Raw genomic sequence first — 25,173 nt, forward strand, 5'->3', positions numbered from 1 at the left:
GTTCTCAATCCATGTCAGCACTACCCCCAATCCCATGTGCTTTAACTTTGCACATTAATCTCTTGTGTGGGACCTTGTCGAAAGCCTTCTGAAAGTCCAAATATACCACATCAACTGGTTCTCCCTTGTCCACTCTACTGGAAACATCCTCAAAAAATTCCAGAAGATTTGTCAAGCATGATTTCCCTTTCACAAATCCATGCTGACTTGGACCTATCATGTCACCTCTTTCCAAATGCGCTGCTATGACATCCTTAATAATTGATTCCATCATTTTACCCACTACTGAGGTCAGGCTGACCGGTCTATAATTCCCTGTTTTCTCTCCCTCCTTTTTTAAAAAGTAGGGTTACATTGGCTACCCTCCACTCGATAGGAACTGATCCAGAGTCAATGGAATGTTGGAAAATGACTGTCAATGCATCCGCTATTTCCAAGGCCACCTCCTTAAGTACTCTGGGATGCAGTCCATCAGGCCCTGGGGATTTATCGGCCTTCAATCCCATCAATTTCCCCAACACAATTTCCCGACTAATAAGGATTTCCCTCAGTTCCTCCTCCTTACTAGGCCCTCTGACCCCTTTTATATTCGGAAGGTTGTTTGTGTCCTCCTTAGTGAATACCGAACCAAAGTACTTGTTCAATTGGTCTGCCATTTCTTTGTTCCCCGTTATGACTTCCCCTGATTCTGACTGCAGGGGACCTACGTTTGTCTTTACTAACCTTTTTCTCTTTACATATCTATAGAAACTTTTGCAATCCGCCTTAATGTTCCCTGCAAGCTTCTTCTCGTACTTCATTTTCCCTGCCCTAATCAAACCCTTTGTCCTCCTCTGCTGAGTTCTAAATTTCTCCCAGTCCCCGGGTTCGCTGCTATTTCTGGCCAATTTGTATGCCACTTCCTTGGCTTTAATACTATCCCTGATTTCCCTTGATAGCCACGGTTAAGCCACCTTCCCTTTTTTATTTTTACGCCAGACAGGGATGTACAATTGTTGTAGTTCATCCATGCGGTCTCTAAATGTCTGCCATTGCCCATCCACAGTCAACCCCTTAAGTATTATTCGCCAATCTATCCTAGCCAATTCACGCCTCATAACTTCAAAGTTACCCTTCTTTAAGTTCTGGACCATGGTCTCTGAATTAACTGTTTCATTCTCCATCCTAATGCAGAATTCCACCATATTATGGTCACTCTTCCCCAAGGGACCTCGCACAATGAGATTGATAATTAATCCTCTCTCATTCCACAACACCCAGTCTAAGATGGCCTCCCCCCTAGTTGGTTCCTCGACATATAGGTCTAGAAAACCATCCCTTATGCACTCCAGGAAATCCTCCTCCACCGTATTGCTTCCAGTTTGGCTAGCCCAATCTATGTGCATATTAAAGTCACCCATTATAACTGCTGCACCTTTATTGCATGCACCCCTAATTTCCTGTTTGATGCCCTCCCCAACATCACTACTACTGTTTGGAGGTCTGTACACAACTCCCACTAACGTTTTTTGCCCTTTGGTGTTCTGCAGCTCTACCATATAGATTCCACATTACCCAAGCTAATGTCTTTCCTAACTATTGCATTAATCTCCTCTTTAACCAGCAATGCTACCCCACCTCCTTTTCCTTTTATTCTATCCTTCCTGAATGTTGAATACCCCTGGATGTTGAGTTCCCAGCCACGTCTCCGTAATCCCAATCACACCATATTTGTTAACATCTATTTGCAGTTAATTCATCCACCTTATTGCGGATACTCCTTGCATTAAGACACAAAGCCTTCAGGCTTGTTTTTTTAACACCCTTTGTCCTTTTAGAATTTTGCTGTACAGTGGCCCTTTTTGTTCTTTACCTTAAATTTCTCTGCCCTCCACTTTTCCTCATCTCCTTTCTGTCTTTTGCCTCCTTTTTGTTTCCCTCTGTCTCCCTGCATTGGTTCCCATCCCCCTGCCATATTAGTTTAACTCCTCCCCAACAGCACTAGCAAACACTCCCCCTAGGACATTGGTTCCGGTCCTGCCCAGGTGCAGACCGTCCGGTTTGTACTGGTCCCACCTCCCCCAGAACCGGTTCCAATGCCCCAGGAATTTGAATCCCTCCCTGCTGCACCACTGCTCAAGCCACGTATTCATCTGCGCTATCCTGTGATTCCTACTCTGACTAGCACGTGGCACTGGTAGCAATCCCGAGATTACTACTTTTGAGGTCCTACTTTTTAAATTTAGCTCCTAAAATTCGTTTCGTAGGACCTCATCCCTTTTTTTAAACCTATGTCGTTGGTACCAATGTGCACCACGACAACTGGCTGTTCTCCCTCCCTTTTTAGAATGTCCTGCACCCGCTCCGAGACATCCTTGACCCTTGCACCAGGGAGGCAACATACCATCCTGGAGTCTCGGTTGTGGCCGCAGAAACGCCTATCTAGTCCCCTCACAATTGAATCCCCCATCACTATCGCTCTCCCACTCTTTTTCCTGCCCTCCTGTGCAACAGCGCCAGCCACGGTGCCATGAACTTGGCTGCTGCTGCCCTCCCCTGATGAGTCATCCACCCCAACGGCACTCAAAGCAGTATATCTGTTTTTCAGGGGGATGACCACAGGGGACCCCTGCACTACCTTCCTTGCACTACTCTTCCTGCTGGTCTTCCATTCCCTATCTGGCTGTGGACCCTTCTCCTGCGGTAAGACCAACTCGCTACACGTGCTACTCACGTCAAGAAAATGCAGGTAAATGGAGTTAAGATACAGATCAACCATGAGCTAATCATAGAATGGTTACAGCACAGAAGGAGGTCATTCAGACCCTCGAGCCTGTGCCAGCTTTCTGAAAGAGCACTTCAGCTAAACCCACTCACCCGTCTTTTCCTTGTATCCCTGATTTTTTTTTCCTTCTTCAGGTACTTCTCCAATTCCCTTTTGAAAGCCTTGATTGAGTCTGTCTCCACCATTGCATTCTAGATCCTAACCACTCGCTGCGTGATTTTTTTTTTCCCCCTCATGTCATAACATAAGAAATGTCACCTTTGGTTCTTTTGCCAATCACCTTAAATCTGTGTAATCTGTGTTCTCTGGTTCTCGACCCTTCCGCCAATGACAACAGTCTCTCTATCTACTCTGTCTAGACCCTTCATGGTTTTGAACACATCAAATTTCCTCTCAACCTTCTCTGCTCAATAGGAGAACAACCCCAGCTTTTCTCGTCTATTCACATAACTGAAGTCCCTCATCCCTGGAATCACTCGCATCCACCCTCTCTAAGGCCTTCACATTCTTCCTAAAGTGCGGTACCCAGAATTGGACATAATATTCCAGTTGAAGCGGAACCAGTGTTTTATACAGGTTCATCATAACTTCCTTGCTTTTGTATTCTATGCCTCTATTTATGAAGTCCAGGATCCTGTATGCTCTTTTTAAACCGCTTTCTCAACCTGCCCTGCCACCTTCAACGATTTGTGCACATATACCCCCAGGTCTCTCTGTTCATGCACTTCCTTTAGGATTGTACTCTTTCGTTTATATTGCCTCTCCTCGTTCTTCCTACCAAAATGTATCACCGCATTTTTCTGCTTTAAATTTCATCTGCCACGTGTCCGCCTATTTCACCAGCCTATGTCTTCTTGAATTCTATCACTATCCTCCTCACTGTTCACTATATTTCCAAGTTTTGTGTCATCAGCAAATTTTGAAATTGTGCCCTGTACACCCAAGTCCAAGTCATTAAGATATCTATCAAGAAAAGCAGTGGTCCTAGTACCGTCCCCTGGGGAACACCACCTCTTCCAGTCTGAAATACAACCCATTCACTACCATTCTGTTTCCTGTCACTTAGCCAATTTAGTTTCCATACTGCCACTGCCTCTTTTATTCCATGGGCTTCAACTTTGCTGGAAAGACTATTATGTCTTTTGGAAATCCATTTGCACTACGTCAACCACATTGCCCTCATCAACCCTCTGCTACCTCATAAAAAAACTCGATCAAGTTAGTTAAACACAATTTGCCTTTAACAAATTTGTGCTGACTTTCCTTAATTAATCCACACTTGTCCAAGTGATTATTAATTTTGTTCCTGATTTATAGTTTCGAAAAGCTTCCCCACTACTGAGGTTAAACTGACTAGCCTGCAGTTGCTGGGTTTATCCTTGCACCCTTTTTTGAACAAGGGTGTAACATTTGTAATTCTCTGGTCCTCTGGCATCACCCCCATATCTAAGGAGGATTGGAAGATTATGGCCAATACCTCCACAATTTCCTCTGTTTTTTGGTTAAGGGAATCAAGGGATAGGGGGAAAGTGGAGTTGAGGTAGATGATCAGCCATGATCTTATTGAATGGCAGAGCAAGCTCAAGAGGCCGAATGGCCTACTCCCTCAACATCCTAGGATGCGTCCCATCCGTTCCTGGTGTCCTGTCAACTTTACGTACAGACAGCTTTTCTAGTACCTCCTCTATCAATTTTTAGCTCATCCAGTATCTTCACTATTTCCTCTTTCACTATGACTTTGGCAGCATCTTCTTCCTTGGTGAAGACAGATGCAAAGTACTCATTTAGTACCCACAGCCATGCCCTGCCTCCATGCATAGGTCTCCTTTTTGGTTCCTATCCGGCCCCAACCCTCCTCTTACGACCCATTTACTATTTATACGCCTAGAAGAGATTTAGCAATTCCCTTTTATGTTAGCTGCCAGTCTATTCTCATATTCTCCCTTTGCCCCTCTTATTTTCTTTTCCACTTCCCCTCCAAAGTTTCTATATTCAGCCTGATTCTCACATGTATTCGTAATCTGACATACATGCTATTTTTCTGCTTCATCTTGCTATCTATCTCTTTCATCATCCAGGGAGCTCTGCCTTTAGTTGCCTTCCGTTTCCCCCTCATGGGAATGTATCTCGACTGAACTCAAACCATCTCCTCTTTAAAAGGCAATTGCAGTTCTGCCGCCAATCTTTCATTCCATTTTTCTCGAGCCAGATCCGTTCTCAACCCACTGAAATTTGCCTTCCTCCAATTAAGTATTTTTACTCTGGATTGCTGCCTGTCCTTTTCCATAATCTACACCTTATGATAATAGTATCACTGTTTCCTAAGCAAGAACTTAGGAAACAGTGATACTATTGACACTTGACCTACCTCATTCCCCAGAGCCAGATCCAGCAATGTCTCCTTCCTCGTTGGGCCAGAAATGTACTAATCAAAAATGTTCTCCTGAACATACTTCAGAAATTCTTTCCCCTCTACCCTTTACACTATTACTATCCCAGTCTATATTAGGATAATTGAAGTCCCCCTATATCACTATTATAGTTCTTGCATACCTCTAATTTCCCTACAAATTTGCTCCTCTATATCTTTCCCATTAATTGGTGGCCTATAGAAGACAACTAGTTGTGTAATGACACCTCTATTGTTTCTTAACTCTAACCATATAGATTCTGTCCTTGACCCCTCCAGGACATCCTCCCTCTCCAGCACTAACATTCTACTTAACCAATAGTGCCATCCCATCTACTTTCTTTCCTTCCTGATCTTTTCTGTACACCTTATGTCCAGGAATATTTAAAACCCAATCATGCCCATTTTTTTGCCAGGTCTCCATTTTCACCACATAGAACGGTGGAACGGGTACGAGGGACTGAATGGTTTAGTTCTGTTCTTATGTTCCAAGCTTCTTACAAGAGTAGCTGAAAGTGACATAGGAACAACAGGTCATTCAGCCCCTCAATTAGATCATGGCCGATCTGTTTCTTTACTCCATTTACCCTCTTTAGCTCCGTTACCTTGCCTAACAAACATCCATCTCAAATCTGAAATTTTCAATTGACCTAACTTTCTGGGAGCATGAGTTCCAGATTCCCACTACACTTTGTGTGAAGTGCTTCCTGATATCCCCCTCAACTGATTAGCTCTAATCTTAAAAGGTTAGTCCCCCTTGCTCTGGACTCTCCCACCAGAGGAAATAGTTTCTTTCTATCTACCCCATCAAATCCTTTAATCATCTTAAAAACTTCAATTAGATCATAGAATCATAGAAATTTACAGCACAGAAGGAGGCTATTTCGGCCCATCGTGTCAGCGCCAGCCAACAAAGAGCTATCCAGCCTAATCCCACTTTCCAGCTCTTGGTCTGTAGCCCTGTAGGTTACGGCACTTCAAGTGCACATCCTAGTATTTTTGAAAATGTGGTGAGGGTTTCTGCCTCTACCACCATTTCAGACCCCCACCACCCTCTGGGTGAAGAAATTTCCCCTCAAATCTCCTCTAAACCTTCTACCAATTACTTTAAATCTATTTCCCCCTGGTTGCTGACCCCTCTGCTAAGGGAAATAGGTCCATCCTAACGACTCTATCTAGGCCCACATAATTTTATACTCCTCAATAAGGCCTACGTTCAGCTTCCTCTGTTTCAAATAAAACAAACCCTGCCTATCCAATCTTTCCTCATAGCTAAAATTCTCCACTCCTGGCAACATCCTCGTAAATCTCCTCTGTACCCTCTCCAGTGCAATCACATTTTTCCTGTAATGTGGTGACCAGACTGCACACAGTACTCTAGTTGTGGCCTAACGAGTGTTTTTTAAAAAAAATATACAGTTCAAGCATAACCTCCCTGCTCTTGTATTCTATGCCTCGGCTAATAAAGGCAAGTATTCCGTATGCCTTCTTAACCACCTTATCCACTTAGCAAACTACCTTCAGGGATCTGTGGACATCACCCCTTAATCTTATATACTCAAGGGAATACAAGCCTGTTCTCAATTTAACTCTTTTCGCCCCAGTATCTTTCTGGTGAATCTGCACTGTACCCCTCCAAGGCCAATATATCCTTCCCGAGGTGTGGTGCCCAGAACTTAACAAAGTACTCCAGATGTGGGTCTAACCAGAGCTTTGTATAACTAACAGAACTTCCACCCCATTGTATTCCAGCCCCCATTGAGCCAACATTCTATTTCGCCTTGTAATTATTTTTTGGTACCTGTCCAGTAGCTTTGTGATTTCTGTACTTGGACCCCTAAATCTCTCTGCCCATCCACAGTTCCTAGCTTCTTGCCATTTAGAAAATACTCTGATCTATCTTTCTTAGGTCCAAAGTGGATGACCTCATATTTCCCCACATTAAGCTCCCATCTCTACAGTTTTGCCCACTCACTTAATCTATCAATGTCTCATTGCAACTTTCTGCTCCAATCTACACGATTTACTGTGCCACCTAACTTCGTGCCGTCAGCAAACTTGGATATAGGGCTCTCTATTCCTTCATTCCAAATTATTTATAAAAATAGCGAAAAGCTGAGTACAGATTCCTGGAAGACACCACTAGTCACATCCTGCCAATTTGAGTACATTCCCATTATCCCTACTCTATCTCCTAACCAATTCCCTACTCATGTCAATAGGTTACCTTGTATTCCATGCACACTCAATTTTGAGAAGAGTCTCTTGTGTGGAACCTTTCCGAAAGGCTTCTGGAAGTCTATATAACATCCATAGATGCTCCCTGATCTACCACTTTACCTCCTCAAAAAAATTCAACTAGGTTTGTTTATTATGTCTTAACCTTTACAAATCAATACTAGGTGTCCAAATACTCAGTCACTCTGTCCCGCATAATAGATTCTAGTAACTTCCCCACAACAGATGTTAGACCAATAGGCCTATAATTTCCTAGTGACTCACCCTCCAATTCTATCTCTATGTGGAGAAGTCCTTGAACCTCCTGCCAAAGCTGTGGCTAGGTCAGCAACTCACCACTGCTAATGTATACTTTCATTCTAATGTTCCAGGACACCATATGCCTGCACTTTTTCCCCCATAAAATACTGTAAGCTGGAGATGATCCCCAAGTACTGGTGCTCTTTTGTTCTCCACCCAACTGACCATGAAGAAAGTTATGAGGTGGTACAATAATCACGCAAACCACTGTGTTCATCTGGGTCGTTTAAAATTAGTGAATTTAAAAAGTGTGTTTGAGCAGACTGGAGCATGTTAACTGCAACAATAGCTGGTTACTGCACCAACTGTTAACTTCCCTCATGGTTAAAGTGCTCTTGCAGAGAGCCGGCACGCGCTTGATGGGCCTCCTTCTGTGCTGTAACCATTCTATGATTCTAAATGAGCAGACACTGGCAGAGCATTGACACTGTAAAATATGGTAATGTTAAAGTGTTGCTAAACTTCAAGTGATGGTGAAACTTTTCAGAAAGCTTCATAACTCAGGTAAGCAGAAATGTTTTGAGACTGTCAGGCCGTTGTTATTTTTGGCTTAGGTATGCCAGGGTTCACTGGAATGTGGTTTTACTTCATACTGGGGGCATACGTTTGCTTTATTCTGATTCAGGTTTCAAGTTAAAATAGCATCTTTGCAGGTCTTGTGCTGGCCTACATATAAACATTTAGCACAACTCTTTTAAAGTAAACAAAACAAACATTAGATCAAGTGCCCCCCGATCTGGGGAACACTACAAACATTTCCCAAGGCTCTTTTTTTTTGTTTTTTTGTTTTTTTTTGTATTTTTGTAGTTTTATTTTGTGTATTCTTTTGGGCTCTAAAACTATAATTTACAAGTGCCTCCTATAAAAGGGGAGGGGGACACTAAAACCGGCATTTAAAACAAATTAAACTTTAAAACATATAAAATCAAATTAAAATTTGGTTGCCGGGGGTGATGATGCACTCCAGTACCTCCGGTACCCACCTCTCGCGGAAGGCTGCGAGCGTACCAGTGGACACCACGTGCTCCATCTCCAGGGACACCCTGGCCCGGATGTAGGCGCAGAAGAGAGGCAGGCAGTCAGGCTGAACGACCCCCTCGACCGCCCGCTGCCTGGACCGGCTGATGGCACCCTTGGCCGTGCCCAGGAGCAGTCCTACGAGGAGGCCCTCGGACCTACCCGCTCCCCTCCGCACAGGGTGCCCAAAGATCAGGAGTGTGGGACTGAAGTGCAACCAGAAATTGAGGAGCAGCCCCTTTAAATAATGGAACAGGGGCTGCAACCTCGCACACTCCATAAAAACATGGAACACGGATTCTTCCAGACCGCAGAAATTGCAGGCGGCCTGGGAGCCCGTGAACCGACTTAAAAATTTATTGCACAGGACTGCTCCGTGCACCACCCTCCAGGCCAAGTCCCCGATGAATAGTGGGAGGACTCCCGCGTAGAGTGCCCTCCATCGGGGACCCCCGCCTCCTCCAGACGCCAAAATGTTGCGCCATGGCTTGTCCGGACGGTAGACGAGGATGGCAAGGTTGAGTGTGCAGGAGCAGTCCATACAGGAAACCCCTCCGCGCAGAACTGAAAGGCACGGAGGGGATTTCCCCGAGGCGGCTCAAGTTGTGAGGCGCCGGCTCCCAAGGGATAAGATTCGAATCTGCGTGGGGGAACCCCAATGGATTTCTAGTCCATCACCGTAACCACTCGGCCAGGACTACTGGCAACATTTAGCACAACTCTTTTGGTGGGGGGGGGGGGGAGGGGGGGAACAAAATAAACATTAGATCAAGTGCCCCCCAATCTGGGGGCCATGCCAAACATTTTTCAACTGCCTTTTTTTTTAAACTTTTATTTTGGTTTCTTTGTGATTTTTTGGGGGGCAATAAAATCATAAATTTTACAAGTGCCCCCTATAAAAGGGGAGGGGGACACAAAAACCCCGGCAATTAAAACAAATTAAATTTTAAAACATAAAATCAAATTAAAAATTGGTTGCCGGGCGTGATGATGCACTCCAGTCCCTCCGGTGCCCACCTCTCACGGAAGGCCGGGAGCGTACCGGTGGACACCGCGTGCTCCATCTCCAAGGACACCCTGGACCGGATGTAAGAGCGGAAGAGAGGCAGGCAGGCAGGGTAAACGACCCCCTCGACCGCCCGCTGCCTGGAACGGCTGATGGCACCCTTGGCCGTGCCCAGCAGTCCTACGAGGAGGCCTTCGGATCTACCCGCTCCCCTCCGCAAAGGGTGCCCAAAGATCAGGAGTTTGGGACTGAAGTGCAACCAGAATTTCAGGAACAGCCCCTTTAAATAATGGAACAGGGGCTGCAACCTCGTACACTCTATAAAAACATGGAACACTGACTCCTCCAGACCGCAGAAATTGCAGGCGGCCTGGGAGCCCGTGAACCGGCTTAAAAATTTATTGCACGGGACTGCTCCGTGCACCACCCTCCAGGCCAAGTCCCCGATAAATAATGGAAGGACTCCCGCGTAGAGTGCACTCCATCGGGGACCCCCGCCTCCTCCGGATGGCAAGATGGTACGCCATGGCGTGTCCGGACGGCAGGCGAGGATGGCAAGGTTGAGAGTGTGCAGGAGCAGCCCGTACAGGAAACCCATCCGCGCAGAACTGAAAGGCACGGAGGGGATTTCCCCGAGGCGGCTCAAGTTGTGAGGCGTCGGCTCCCGAGGGATAAGATTCGAATCTGCGTGGGGGAACCCCAATAGATTTCTAGTCCAACACCTTAACCACTCGGCCAGGACTACTGGCATCATTTAGCACAATCATAATCTCTGCTTCCTCAGGTGAGATTGAAATGGCCGTCAACAACCCTGTCACGCTTATAATTAAAACAGGTGATAAAGCTTTGAAGATCTATTGGATTACAGTGAGATCTGCATTAACATAGAAACATAGAAAATAGGTGCAGGAGCATGCCATTCAGCCCTTCTAGCCTGCACCGCCATTCAATGAGTTCATGGCTGAACATGAAACTTCAGTACCCCCTTCCTGCTTTCTCGCCATAACCCTTGATCCCCCGAGTAGTAAGGACTTCATCTAACTCCCTTTTGAATATATTTAGTGAATTGGCCTCAACTACTTTCTGTGGTAGAGAATTCCACAGGTTCACCACTCTCTGGGTGAAGAAGTTTCTCCTCATCTCGGTCCTAAATGGCTTACCCCTTATCCTCAGACTGTGACCCCTGGTTCTGGACTTCCCCAACATTGGGAACATTCTTCCTACATCTAACCTGTCTAAACCCGTCAGAACTTTAAACGTTTCTATGAGGTCCCCTCTCATTCTTCTGAACTCCAGTGAATACAAGCCCAGTTGATCCAGTCTTTCTTGATAGGTCAGTCCCGCCATCCCGGGAATCAGTCTGGTGAATCTTCGCTGCACTCCCTCAATAGCAAGAATGTCCTTCCTCAAGTTAGGAGACCAAAACTGTACACAATACTCCAGGTGTGGCCTCACCAAGGCCCTGTACAACTGTAGCAACACCTCCCTGCCCCTGTATTCAAATCCCCTCGCTATGAAGGCCAACATGCCATTTGCTTTCTTAACCGCCTGCTGTACCTGCATGCCAACCTTCAATGACTGATGTACCATGACACCCAGGTCTCGTTGTACCTTCCCTTTTCCTAATCTGTCACCATTCAGATAATAGTCTGTCTCTCTGTTTTTACCACCAAAGTGGATAACCTCACATTTATCCACATTATACTTCATCTGCCATGCATTTGCCCACTCACCTAACCTATCCAAGTCACTCTGCAGCCTAATAGCATCCTCCTCGCAGCTCACACTGCCACCCAACTTAGTGTCATCCGCAAATTTGGAGATACTGCATTTAATCCCCTCGTCTAAATCATTAATGTACAATGTAAACAGCTGGGGCCCCAGCACAGAACCTTGCGGTACCCCACTAGTCACTGTCTGCCATTCTGAAAAGTACCCGTTTACTCCTACTCTTTGCTTCCTGTCTGACAACCAGTTCTCAATCCACGTCAGCACACTACCCCCAATCCCATGTGCTTTAACTTTGCACATTAATCTCTTGTGTGGGACCTTGTCGAAAGCCTTCTGAAAGTCCAAATATACCACATCAACTGGTTCTCCTTTGTCCACTTTACTGGAAACATCCTCAAAAAATTTCAGAAGATTTGTCAAGCATGATTTCCCTTTCACAAATCCATGCTGACTTGGACCTATCATGTCACCATTTTCCAGATGCACTGCTATGACATCCTTAATAATTGATTCCATCATTTTACCCACTACTGAGGTCAGGCTGACCGGTGATTAGATCACTAAAAGCACTCTGCACATTACATTTAGTTGAACTGGCTCCCTCCATGGCTTATACTTAAACCAGTGAGCAGTTCTGCCATACAGCTTAATATTAATTGTTCAATTGCTGGTGTATACCAAGTTAATTGAACTCAGCGGAGGACTACCATTGGCCTCTGTGCTTCTGTGTTGGCAAGGAAAGAGTGGCCATATTTTTCATTGCTATCCAGTGACATGTGCTGCAAAGTGTGCAGTGTTAGGATGTCAAGTGAGCACCAGATTGGACTAATCTGCAATACTCCCATGATTGAATGACCTACTGACAATCACCATCTAGGTTCACATAAAGAACAGCAACTTGGCCAAGATAACAGAGGGTGATCAGCACTCATGGAACCGTACCTCATCAAAGAATCAATGCTTTTGAGGACGGAGGAGGTAGTAGGAAAAAGGACAGTAATAAAGCTTTAAGAGTAAATGCACCTTATGCTGTGTTGCTGAGCTACAAGGTTCGATCCCTGCTGCGTGTTAAGTTAGCTAATCTTTAGTGAGGGCACAAGAGTGGGGCGCAGTGGTCCGAGCAAATGAGAAAAACAAACTCAGACAGAATTCTCACTCCTGATTCCCAGCCAGCAACTACTGCTGGAAATGCACATACAGATATTGTATAGGGTCACCTGTGAAGAATGTTCACAGAAAATGCTGAAAATACTCAGCAGGTTAGGCAGCATTTGTGGAGCGAGAAAGAGCTAATGTTTCTCTCGAAAAGTCACTGACCCGAAACGTTAACTCGGTTTCTCTCTCCACAGATGCTGCCTGACGCTGAGTATTTCCAGCATTTGCTGTTTATATTTCAGATTTCCAGCATCAGCAGCAATTGTATGAAAAATTCTCACTTGGCTCAGGCACTGAAGGAAATTTAAAAATGATACATGGATCCGCATGATTAGCAAAGTCTGAACATTTAAATGTACAAAGAACCATAGGCAGCACTGAAGAGGTTAAATGGGCAATAAATTAATTTTGAGCACAAGATTTAAAATTGATTTAAGAATATCAACACAAACCTACTTTGGATCTTTCTGGACGGAAACTTTTTTGATCTCCATTATGTCACGAACTCGGTTCTCTACATTCTCCTCACGGACGGTCACTGATGCCTTTAAAACCTAAACAAGAAACAATTAATGAAGACAAACATTATTCAGCATTAAGTCATTATAAATTGTTAATGTCTTTGGGAAACAGATATTAAAAAAATTATAAAGGTGAGAATATTATGCACTCAGTGCAAAATGAAAAATGTTATAGTACCTGCTTTCTAATTCAATTATTTGTTTCTCGCAAAAAAGGGAATGGTAAACCCAGCAGAAAAATATTCCTGAGGGCCAACATACCAGTACGTGCAAAGGTAAAATTGTAACAGAAAATTTACTCAAAAATTTGCTCCCTCTTTCACCTTACCTTCTTATTTGTTTAAAAAGTTATTATTTAATAAACGTTCTTGCCTATTGACAGGACTATTCCAACCCCAAGGCCTAGATTACTCAACTAAGGGATTATGATTACATATACCGTATATACTCGCGTATCATGCGACTTTTGAAGACCTAAATTGTAACCTAAATTTGGGGGGTCGCATGATACGCGAGATACAAAATTTGCGGGTGTGAAGTGCTGGCCAAGATTAGGCTGTTAGGCTGTTAAGCAGACCATATCCACGCTGAATCTCGGCAGGTATCTCCTGGGCTGGATTGCAGCCTCTATTGTCACTTGTACTGTATCTTTGCTGTGGTCTAGAGATCGCCACCCACAACTCCCTCTGAAGTTTGCTGCATTATTAGAGGCTCCAGCTATCTCAGCCCATGCTTCTTTTACCCGCAAACACAGTAGAGGCTGTGGCTGAACGACGCTAGTCAAGCCAGCTGGAATGATTGCTGTATCGGTGTTCGATTCGCGAACAGCTTTCACAACAGAATCCACTCGATGTTTCATGATTCGGTTGTTAAGGTCTGTATTCGATCGTTGTTATGTGTTAGGGTACTTGTTACGTGTTGGGTACGTGTTAAACTTGTTTGAAAGCCTAGCCTAGTGGCATCTGGTATCTCAAAAAAGTGACTCGCATGATACATGAGATATATGATAAAATCATGTTTTGGGGATGAAAATTTAGGGGTCGCATGATACGTGCGATCGTAGGATACGTGAGTATATACGGTACTTTAGAGGACCAATTTGTTTTCCTAAATGTTACCTCTCTGATGATATACTGAAGTCATTAACTTCACTATTATCTCTCGAGATAAAAAGGTACACCCCACCAATGTTCTCTCTCATTTTTTTTTCCCCGTGGGTGATCTCTTTAACTTGCTGTGCAACCCATTCAAATGTTCGCGCATGTGCGGTTTCGCCGACGTTAAAGTCTGCATAGGACCTCCAGACCGCTGTGCAGTCACGCAGTTTAACGGGAATGTTGTTGCCCATTCTCTTCGCCCAACCCTGGTCCTCCTGCTATTGCCATGATTGGGATTCCTGTGCTTGGAATAGCATCTGTCTGTGTATTTTAGTGGTCTGGATTACCTAGCGCTTTATTTCATTCTCGTCACTGGGTTTCGTCTTTCTTCCTTCTGCATGCTAGCTGAGTAACTTGTGACTGGTCTACCCAAGATTCCAGTTAAGCAGGTCTTTAAGCACATTTAATGAAGTACATTTGTCTTCACACTGGAATGTGTTGCTTCCATACTAGTTGAAACACTGATCATATTTCAAAATCAGCAGTGTCTCAGCTGGTATGGGAGCTATGCATTCCAGCGCGAAGACAAACTTTACAAAGTTTAGTTTTTGAAATAAAACCAATATAAGATGTGGTGGGGGGGACCTGGAATACAGGAAATACTTAGAATGTATCATATAACCATAAAGAGAAAGCAATGTTCTCATGGTTTCATCATTCAGGTTAGGGACTTTGATGTGAGGCCCAGTTCTATTTGAGATAGATTAATTCTACATCAGTAAGCAAGAGCAAGACCTGACCCGTTTTAACAAACAGGTAACGGCACACACAAAAAATTAACCTCACTTACTTCAATTCTGGAGGATTCCAAAGAATATTCTATAAAAAAAAAGTTACATTTAGTATTTTGGTTAAATATTTTGATATAGTTCAATAGATTCAAAAACACTTTCAAGAAATATGTTTAAATCAAATATGAATTTGACCAAAACAAGCATAAGACAGATACCAAAACTTGCAGAGGCTGACAATTATTCTAATTGTTTCAAAAGATTAAAGTACTTTTCATTTGATGTTTGTGGTCTTGCTTTGAGCATTAACATCTACTAATATAGTAGGCATTATTTGAAAAGGGATCTAGGGAGGATCTGGATAACTATGAACCAGTCTCACAGTAACACCAGATAAAATTCTACAATTATCAAGATGATGATTGTGGAGCAATTAGCAAGATACAAAAGTTAATGGGTGTTCAGTTGCATAAAGAGAGAAATGGAATGTAGATCAAAGAAAGTAATCCTGCCACTATATACAGTATTAGTCATACCCAACCTAGTGTATAGTGTGCAGTTCTCGAATCCACAGTTGGAAAAGGTACAGAGAAAGCTCACTGAGCTGCTAGAGAATAACCATATGAGGATAGACTCAAAGAACTGGGACTGTTCACATGACAAAGGAGAAGACAGATGAGAAATAAATAAGGCTTGGGAATGTAGAAGATCAGTCAGACTCTTTGTATTGGCACAAGATAGAAAAATGAGGGGACAAGTATAAATTGAGGTAGATTCAGATGGGGTGCATTACCTTATCAAGAGAATTACCAATTTTCAGAACAACTTATCGAAACACAACTGTAGTTTAGCAGGTAGCATTGGACAATGATCTTGGAGAAATATTTTATCATACACAACTATAGGACAACATAAAGATGACCTATATTTCAAACTAGCCATGCAATTTTCTGTTTCTATTTATTTCTCAAAATATATATAAAAATAGCCTACAAACTATAGGTTGTAAAATTGTGTCTAAAACAAATACATTAGTCAGATTTTAGAAATTATTCTATATTCTTACAGATGGTAAACAACATACAATTATTTACACACAACTTCTTTGTGAGACTGACAGTATTAGAGAATGAAGCCTCTAGAATCAATGGGCCTAACTTTGCCAACCCCTTTTTTCGGCGCACTTACCTTAAGTGCACCGACTTTGCGTGCTGGAAAGGGTGCCGGAAAAAAGGGGCCCCATCCTGGCCGCTCTTCGGAGTTCCCGGAGTCCTGGCGTGGCATGCATTCTGAAGTGGAGGGGGCGGAGCAACAGGCCAGCGCCAAAAACAGTGCCGGCACATCTGGGAACGCCCCCTTTTGAAAGAAAAATTGACTTAAAAAAATTGTACCTAATTGACTTACTCTGGAGCACATTTTTGGGGGAAAATGGCATTTATTAAAACTTACGCCAGAAAAAACTTACTCCAAAAAAATTGATGCAAGTCATGGCCAAAGTTGGGCCCAATAACTCAGTATTTCCTATATTCAGTGCTTCATAAATATGTGGCATCTGGTATTGACTTAACCCAACTCATACATCAAATTTAAAATGTCTCAAGACTGATTCAACACAATAAAACTGTCACCGATAGCCACACCTGCTCTACTTCCACTCCATAGATTGAAAAGTACGGGAAACTGATGCATCTTGATCTTTTGTACATCTGATCTCTAACTATTTTAAATGGCTCACACAAGTCACAGGAGTACCAATTGTTATGAAGTCCCCGGATGCAAATAGTAAGCCTGGAACATACAGATACCATATTACGATAAGAAAGTGGATCAACTGCATCAGTGGATGATTTTGCCCTACTGATAAGTTAAGGAAATATCTTGTGACAACGCTCACCTATTTTCATGGTTTGCACTGCTCCTTGAACGGTATTAGCACAAATACGCTGTAGTTCACATTTTCCAGTGATCTTCCGTAAAATCCACTTCACCCAAGATCTCAGGAAAGAGCTGTACAGGTAATGCCAAATTAAACCAATCATATTCTGGTGAGAAAAAGAATACACATGAACTCACTATTCACACAGCAGAGGGTGAAGCTGTTTTGAGCCTTAGACACTTCCAAGTAAAAACTATCTAGACCTATCTGAAAATCAACCAACAACTTTTATTTATTATAGCACCTTTAAAGTAGTGAAACGTCCCAAGCTGCTTCACAAGAATATTACAAGATAAAAAATTTGATACCGAGCCACACAAGGAGAAATTAGGGCAGGTGACCAAAAGCTTGGTCAAAGAGGTAGGTTTTAAGGAGCGTCTTGAAGGAGAAGAGAAGTGGAGAGGTTAAAGCTCGGAATTCCAGAGCTTAGGGCCTAGGCAACGGAAGGCATGGCTACCAATGGTTGAACGATTATAATCAGGGATGCTTAAGAGGGCAGAATTAGAGGAGTGCAGACATCTCAGGGGGTTGTGGGGCTGGAGGAGATTACAGAGATAGAGAGGGGTGAGGCCATGGAGGGATTTGAAAATAAGGATGAGAATTTTGAAATCAAGGCGTTGCTTAATCAGGAGCTAATCTAGGTCAGTGAGCACAGAGGTGATGGATGGGTGAGCAGGACTTGGTGTGAGTTAGGACACCGGCAGCCAAGTTTTGGATCATCTCTAGTTTACGTAGGGTAGAATGGGGGAGGCCAGCCACGAGTACATTGGAATAGTCAAATCTAAAGGTAACAAAGGCATGGACGAGGGCTTCAGCAGCGGATGAGCTGAGGCAAGGGCGGAGACGGGCAATGTTACAGAGGTGGAAATAGGCAGTCTTAGTTATGCTGTGGATATGTGGTCGGTAGCTCATTTCAGTTTCAAATATGACACCAAGTTTGCGAACAGTGTGGTTCAGCCTTATACAGAAGTTGGGGAGAGGGCTGGAGTCAGTGGCTAGGGAACGGAGTTGTGGCAGGGAGCGAAAACAATGGCTTCGGTCTTCCCAATATTCAATTGGAGAAAATTTCTACTCATCCAGGGCTGGATGTTGGTGAAGCAGTCTGACAATTTGGAGAGGGGTCAAGAGAAGTGGTGGTGAGGTAGAGCTGGTGTCAGAGTACATGTGGAAACTGACGCTGTGCTTTCGGATGATGTCGCCAATAATGGGCAAAATTGCATATTACTTTCCCAAACTAAAAGCTGCCTTACTCCCAGTTACAGCACCTCAATCACAAACTGCACCGAGCACAAATAGTGGGAATGGATGTGAACTCGGTCCGAGATGTAAAAGGACAAAGTGCTAGAATGCTAACCAATTGTCCTACTAATCCCTTTTATATATATTTTTTAATTTCCATTTTATTTTCCCTTATGATTAAATTATACACTGTTGTAAAAATGTTTCTCATGAAAACAAGAAACAAACTAAAAATACCAGTAAATCGCCACTATCCATTAAATAGAAATTTCTTAATTGGAACGTGACCATTACATTTTGCAATACTTTTACATTTGAAACAGGCACCTTAACGGTAACAAGCATCCACAAGGCTACTGAAGCCATTCTAACCTTGAACTCCTGCTGCCAACACACACTGCACTGTAAACAGGAGGTAATAACAGCAGGAAGAATGAAACTTGATATAGAAAATTGGTTGCTGCACACAATTGTTTTGAAAAAAAAAAAGAGTGTAAAATTTTATTTCTGTTCCAACTTTTCCAATCACTAAAACTGGCTTCACCGCTCCACAGGTGGTGAAAAGAAAGGAAAAGGAATCAGAATGAATTCCCACTCCTGATCACGCTTCTGTGACTGCTACTGGTGTGAGAGACAAGGCCATCTCAGATCACTTCCACATATCTCTCATTGCTTTCAACACCTTCCACACTGGAAATAATTCTCCCCCAAGTCACTTACAACTGCACTTTCAAACTCCTAATTGTCTAACATTTGGCCCTCCATTCACCATGTACTTCCGCAACTACCGAACAGCTCAATCACACACTCACATCCACCTTTGATGCATTTGTCCCCAGTAAAACCCCTACTCTCTCCTGCCCCGGTCGTTCCCCTTGGTACAGTCCCCATCTTCACCCCCTCGAGTCCAAGGGATGCAGATTTGAATGTATGTAGCAAACAACTAGTTTAACCATTCGTCACTAGATCTGGCTGGACCACATCAAACACTATTGGGCCCTGCTCAACCCTTCCAAATCTGCTCACTACTCTAGGATCATCCCGGAATGCAAAGATAACCGCCTGGCTTTTTTGTCCACTACCAACCGGGTCCTTAAACCACTCTCCCCTGCCCTGCTTGCTCCATGCTCACCGCTGGCAACAAATCCATTCAGCTGCCTCTGCCACATCCCTCCCTCTCCTTACATACAAGCCAAAGTTCTCTCCCGCCCTAGCCCTGAATTCACATCTTTCTCTAGTTTCTCTCCCATCTCCTCTCATACACTTTCCGAGTTCACCTTGTCCATGAGATCTACCTTCTGCCCTCTTCACTCTATTTCCACTAAACTGCTGACCACCCAGCTTCCCTTCCTGGCCCCATGCTAGCAGATATTGTAAACTGTTCCCTGACCTCAACTACTGTCCACCACCATTTTAAAACTGTCATTATCATCTCCTCCTCAAACAACACAACTATCACCCATCTCCAACCTCAGTTTTCTCTTACAAAGTTCTTGAACGCATTATCACTTCCCATATTCATACCCATCTTTCCCACAGCTCCACATGTGAACCTCTCCAATCAGATTTCCACCCCTACCAAAGCATTGAAACAGCCCTAATCAGTCACACATGACATCATGTGTGACTGTGACCATGGTGCACTATGTCTCCTCAACCTATCTGCAGCCTTTGACACAAATGACAACACCATACCCTTCCAATGTCTTTTACCCGTTGTCCAGGTGAATGGGACTGCCCTCACTTGGTTCCACTCTTACCTATCCTGTCATAGCCAGAGAATCTCCTGCAATGGCTTCTCATACTGCCCTCTCCCCACTGTTACCTTTGGAGTTCCCCAATTAAACGTTAGGAAGATCGAAGCCACTATCTTCAGCCTGCACCACAAACTCCATTCCCTGTCCACTGTCTCAGGCTGAACATGACTGTTTGCAACGTCGGCATCCAATTTGACTGAGCTGAGCGAACGGCCCCATATCCTCTCCATCACAAAGACTGCCTACTTTCACCTCCATAACATCACCCACCTCCATCCCTGCCTCAGGCCATCTATTACTGTAAGCCTCATCTATGCTTTTGGTAACTTCAGACTAGACTATTTCAATGCTCTCCTGGCCAGTCTTCCATGCTCCTTAAACTTGAGCCAATCCAATATTTTTCTGTCCGTATCATAACTCACACAAGTCCCATTCACGTGCTCGCAGACATAAATTGGCTCCCGGTCCACCAACACCTCGATTTTAAAATTCTCATCCTCGTGTTTAAATCCCTCCATAGCCTCGCTCCCATCTATCTCTGTAACCCTCCCTCTAGCTGTACAACCTTCTGAGAACTCCGTGACCCTCCAACTCTAGCCTCTTGTGCATCCCCAACTTCCATCACCTGCACCATTAGAGGCTTTGTCTTCAGCCATCTATAACTAAGCTCTGGAATTCCCTCTCCACCTCCCTCTTCCTAAGACACTCCTTGAAACCTATTTTGACCAAGCCTCATCACTTTCTTTGGCTCCATGTCATTTTTTGTTTTATGTTTTTGTGAAGCACCTTGGGACGTTTTACTATGTTAAAGGTGCTATATAAATGCAAGTTGTTGTTGTAGGCACTGAGTGAGGTTAGGATCCGGTTTGGTTGTAATGTCCTTCATGTTCATGAATTCACATGAAGAAAGGTAACATATGATACCTGATAGCAGTCAGGAGCTGCAGACTGTCCCAGATAAAGCTGTGTAATGCTCTGGTCATGCTGCATCTCAAGTATAGTGTGCAGTTCTAACTGCTTGAGGCAGTGAAGATGGTGCTGAAAAGGGCAGATTCTAATCCTGATGGCTTCCACACAAGATATGAGGAAATATTTGATAAGTGGGCTCTTCAATCTCAAAAACAGATGTCTTGGAGAACCTCACAGGTTAAGTATAAAGGATAAAATAAACCCAGAACAATGCCTTCAGATATGCAAGAGTAGCTACCCAAGAAAACACAGATTTGAGGTAATGAACAGAAGAACAGGAGGTACCACCTTACACTGAGTGCAATTAAAGCTGAAAAGGCTTCTCTGTCATTGAGGCTGAGACACCTAAATCATTTAAGAAACACTAGATGCTGTAACAGGAAGATAGCAGGATTGGTATTCCAGAAGGAAATCAAATGGCCCAAAGGTCATTCTTAGCCCAGAATTATTTTATGTGTTAACACCTTCACAAAATGGAAGAAAATTTAGAGGAAATAAAACATTATAATACAGATATGGAACATATCCAATTTGGGAGCAAGAAACCAGTTATTACCTAGGAACATATCTATATTTTTTATCTGCCACCTTGGTGCAAAATACTGGAGGTCACAACTTTTGCATAAATTTACATAGAATTGCAACATTAAACAGGCCTTTCAGGCCAACAGTCCATGTTGTTATCCTCATACTACATGAGCAGATGGTGCTGCTTTGGTCCTTCAGTCCAATACAATATGGTTGCATGTTGGACAGTTACTATTCAATAATTTTGGGTAGTACACATTTACAATTCACACCACGACAAGAAAAGCTGAGTGGTGGAAAAGCAACTAAAGCGCCATGTGATGTAGCAGCATATCCTATGTAGCTGACTCGGCTCCATACACCATTGCATTTGCCAGAAAACAAATACGGGTTTTGTCCCCATGTTACACGCCTTTCAAATCAAACTTAATCGCTGCAGTTTAAAACGAGACTCACAGAATTTCTAAAATGCAGTCCTTGGAATCATATTGTAACACTAGAGCGCTATTAAATGACCGAGTCACAAATGAAATGTGTCTCGCTAGTGAATGGGCAAGAGTTTTCAGGAGTTAAGTTAGCTTCCGGACCAGTCTGTCCATCCTTCTGTAACGTAAACCTGCAGTGACAGTAAACTAGATGTGTTGCTTTTCCGATTTAATAAGCGAGACTGCCTCAGGAATAGGCTGACAGTCAAAACACATTAAGAAATGAACATTTTACACCAACATAAAGAGTTTGAAAAAAATGCAAAAGCCATTAGCGAGTGCAGGCTTGGGCAAGAACAGCTACCGATGCATGGGGTCAGTGTTAGCCAGTGCCAGCAATCCCCCGCTTTGTGGGGCTGGCAGGCACCAATGCAGGAGCCACTTGGCTGAAGCGAGCGATTTGCAGAAACACTCCACATGACGGGTGCAAACGGCGCACGGATTAAGCGGGCAGAGAGAGAGAGGCGCAACAAGTGGCCGTCTCCCTCTGCTCGCCTCTCTCCAGGGGCAACACAAAAAATCCAACTCCGAAGGCCGAGAGTCGGACCCGCTGCCGCCGGCGGGGAGGCAACAGGATCGTCGCGCACTGCTCTCTTACTCACAAGGCAGCGGCTCCACTCAACTTTCTGGGCAGCTCACGGCTTCTCCGCAATGAACCGCCGTCACCAGGCCAACAGCGACCGGAAGCGCGTCACCGCGGCCGCCGAGCTCACTGCGCGAGGCCGGAGCGCGAGGGGCGGGGCCTGGTTTGGAGCAGCTGCTTATCAGGGCAGCGCTGTGGGCAGGCCCATCCTCCACACCCTTGGCACACAACCATGTACCTGTGTGTGCCTGGATTGTATATGTGTGTCCATATACAACGGTGTATATATTATGGCCCGGATTTTGCTGTAAGAATAAAGGTGAGCTGTGATATATCTTTACACATCACCTACAAACATACACGACAAGATGGCTCGAATACAGAAACCTGTCATCATCTGACCTTTACCACAACAGTCCACTAGGTGCAGCAGAAGCCCACTGGGGTGGCTCGATTACACCTCTCCCTCCTTAATGAAGAAGTAATCATAACAAAATAATCATTACACATAACTTGCATGGTTTTACACAACAAAATATGTGGACTTATTTAGCCATATTTACAAATCAAACTTACCCACTGTTTTTCTGTTTCGAAGAGGATACCTTCGCTCTCAAACAGAACTTTCCAAACTTGGTGTTGAACTTAGACTCATTCTAGGCTGAGCTTGAGGAGAATTTTTCTCCAAGGGCAACCCTTGATTTACATTTGTACTCTCCACAACTTCAGACTGTTTGTCTGCCTGACTCAGACTTAAATTCTCTTGGACTTGGTAGTCCTGTTGGGGAAGGGCTAAACTAATATGGCAGGGGGATGGGAACCTATGCACGGAGACAGAGGGAAGTAAAATGGGGGCAGAAGCAAAAGATAGAAAGAAGAAAAGTAAAAGTGGAGGGCAGAGAAACCCAAGGCAAAACTCAAAAAGAGCCACATTACAGCAAAAGTCTAAAGAGACAAAGTGTGTTAAAAAGACAAGCATGAAGGCTCTGTGCCTCAATGTGAGGAGTATTTGTAATAAGGTGGATGAATTAACTGTGCAGGCAGCTATTAACGAATATGATATAATTGGGATTACGGAGACATGGCTCCATGGTAACCAAGGCTGGGAACTCAACATCCAGGGGTATTCAACATTCAGGAAGGATAGACAGAAAGGAAAAGGAGGTGGGATAGCGTTGCTGGTTAGAGAAGAAATTAACGCAATAGTAAGGAAGGACATTAGTTTGGATGATGTGGAATCTGTATGGGTAGAGCTGCGGAATACCAAAGGGCAGAAAACGCTAGTGGGAGTTGTGTACAGACCACCAAACAGTAGTAGTGAGGTTGGGGACAGCATCAAACAAGAAATTAGGGATGCGTGCAATAAAGGTACAGCAGTTATCATGGGCGACTTTAATCCACATATAGATTGGGCTAACCAAACTGGTAGCAGTATGGTGGAGGAGGATTTCCTGGAGTGTATTAGGGATGATTTTCTAGACCAATATGTCGAGGAACCAACTAGAGGGCTGGCCATCCTAGAATGGGTGGTGTGTAATGAGAAAGGACTAATTAGCAATTTTGTTGTGCGAAGCTGCTTCAGGAAGAGTGACCATAATATGGTAGAATTTTTTATTAAGATGGAGAGTGACACAGTTAATTCCGAGATTAGGGTCCTGAATTTAAAGAAAGGTAACTTCGATGGTATGAGACGTGAATTGGCTAGAATAGACTGGCAAATGATACTTAAAGGGTTGACGGTGGATAGGCAATGGCAAACATTTAAAGATCACATGGATGAACTTCAACAATTGTACATCCCTGTCTGGAGTAAAAAGAAAACGGGGAGGGTGGCTCAACTGTGGCTAACAAGGGAAATTAGGGATAGTGTTAAATCCAAGGAAGAGGCATATAAATTGGCCAGAAAAAGCAGAAAACCTGAGGACTGGGAGAAATTTAGAATTCAGCAGAGGAGAACAAAGGGTTTAATTAGGAGGGGGAAAATAGAGCATGAGAGGAAGCTTGCTGAGAACATAAAAACTGACTGCAAAAGCTTCTATAGTTATGTGAAGAGAAAAAGATTAGTGAAGATAAATGTAGGTCCCTTGCAGTCAGAATCAGGTGAATTTATAATGGGGAACAAAGAAATGGCAGACCATTTGAACAAATACTTTGGTTCTGTCTTCACAAAGGAAGACACAAATAACGTTCCGGAAATACTAGGAGACTGAGGGTCTAGCGAGAAGGAGGAACTGAAGGAAATCCTTATTAGTAGGGCCTAGGCCTGTCTATCTTAAGAGAGCTGACCAGGCCCATGACAAGCCTGGTCTGATTCAGTAATAGGGCTGATCAAAATAAAACATTCTTTAGCCAGTTAAACAGGTCAGTGAATATGTTTATTATAAGAAGTTAAGTTGAAGTAAGCTGAGATTTGCTATAACTTATTCCATGTATTCATTTATTGACTGGGAAATAAAACAGCTTAATTATTTGCATCTGCCTTCACCTCACTGAATTGTTAATCAGTCTGCCTTTTAGAAGATTGAAATCTTGTGAACATCATGTGACTGGCTAAACCACTCTCAACAGCTCAACAACTATTTCAGTTGCACCTGTAAATCAAATTGATGGGATTGAAGGCCAATAAATCCCCAGGGCCTGATAGTC

The 25,173-nt window shown here is 43.7% G+C and overlaps 1 protein-coding gene across 2 annotated transcripts in view; it reads right to left on the reverse strand.

The window, feature by feature from the left end:
• elmod2 (ELMO/CED-12 domain containing 2) overlaps positions 1-25,173 on the reverse strand; it is a 52,568-nt gene that overhangs the window by 9,035 nt on the left and 18,360 nt on the right. The window contains exons 1-4 of one of the 2 annotated variants that reach the window (XM_070865419.1): positions 22,547-22,629; positions 16,925-17,072; positions 15,090-15,118; positions 13,078-13,175 (exon numbers count right to left, since the gene is read on the reverse strand). In XM_070865419.1, the coding sequence (XP_070721520.1) occupies positions 13,078-13,175; positions 15,090-15,118; positions 16,925-17,069 (272 nt within the window). In that variant the 5' untranslated portion in view covers positions 17,070-17,072; positions 22,547-22,629. Of the gene's footprint in view, positions 1-13,077; positions 13,176-15,089; positions 15,119-16,924; positions 17,073-22,546; positions 22,630-25,173 lie in introns of those variants that run through there. The other variant, XM_070865413.1, reaches the window with a different exon arrangement.

This window comes from Pristiophorus japonicus, chromosome 2, assembly GCF_044704955.1.
Source record: "Pristiophorus japonicus isolate sPriJap1 chromosome 2, sPriJap1.hap1, whole genome shotgun sequence".
In the NCBI taxonomy this organism is placed as follows: Eukaryota; Metazoa; Chordata; class Chondrichthyes; family Pristiophoridae; genus Pristiophorus; species Pristiophorus japonicus.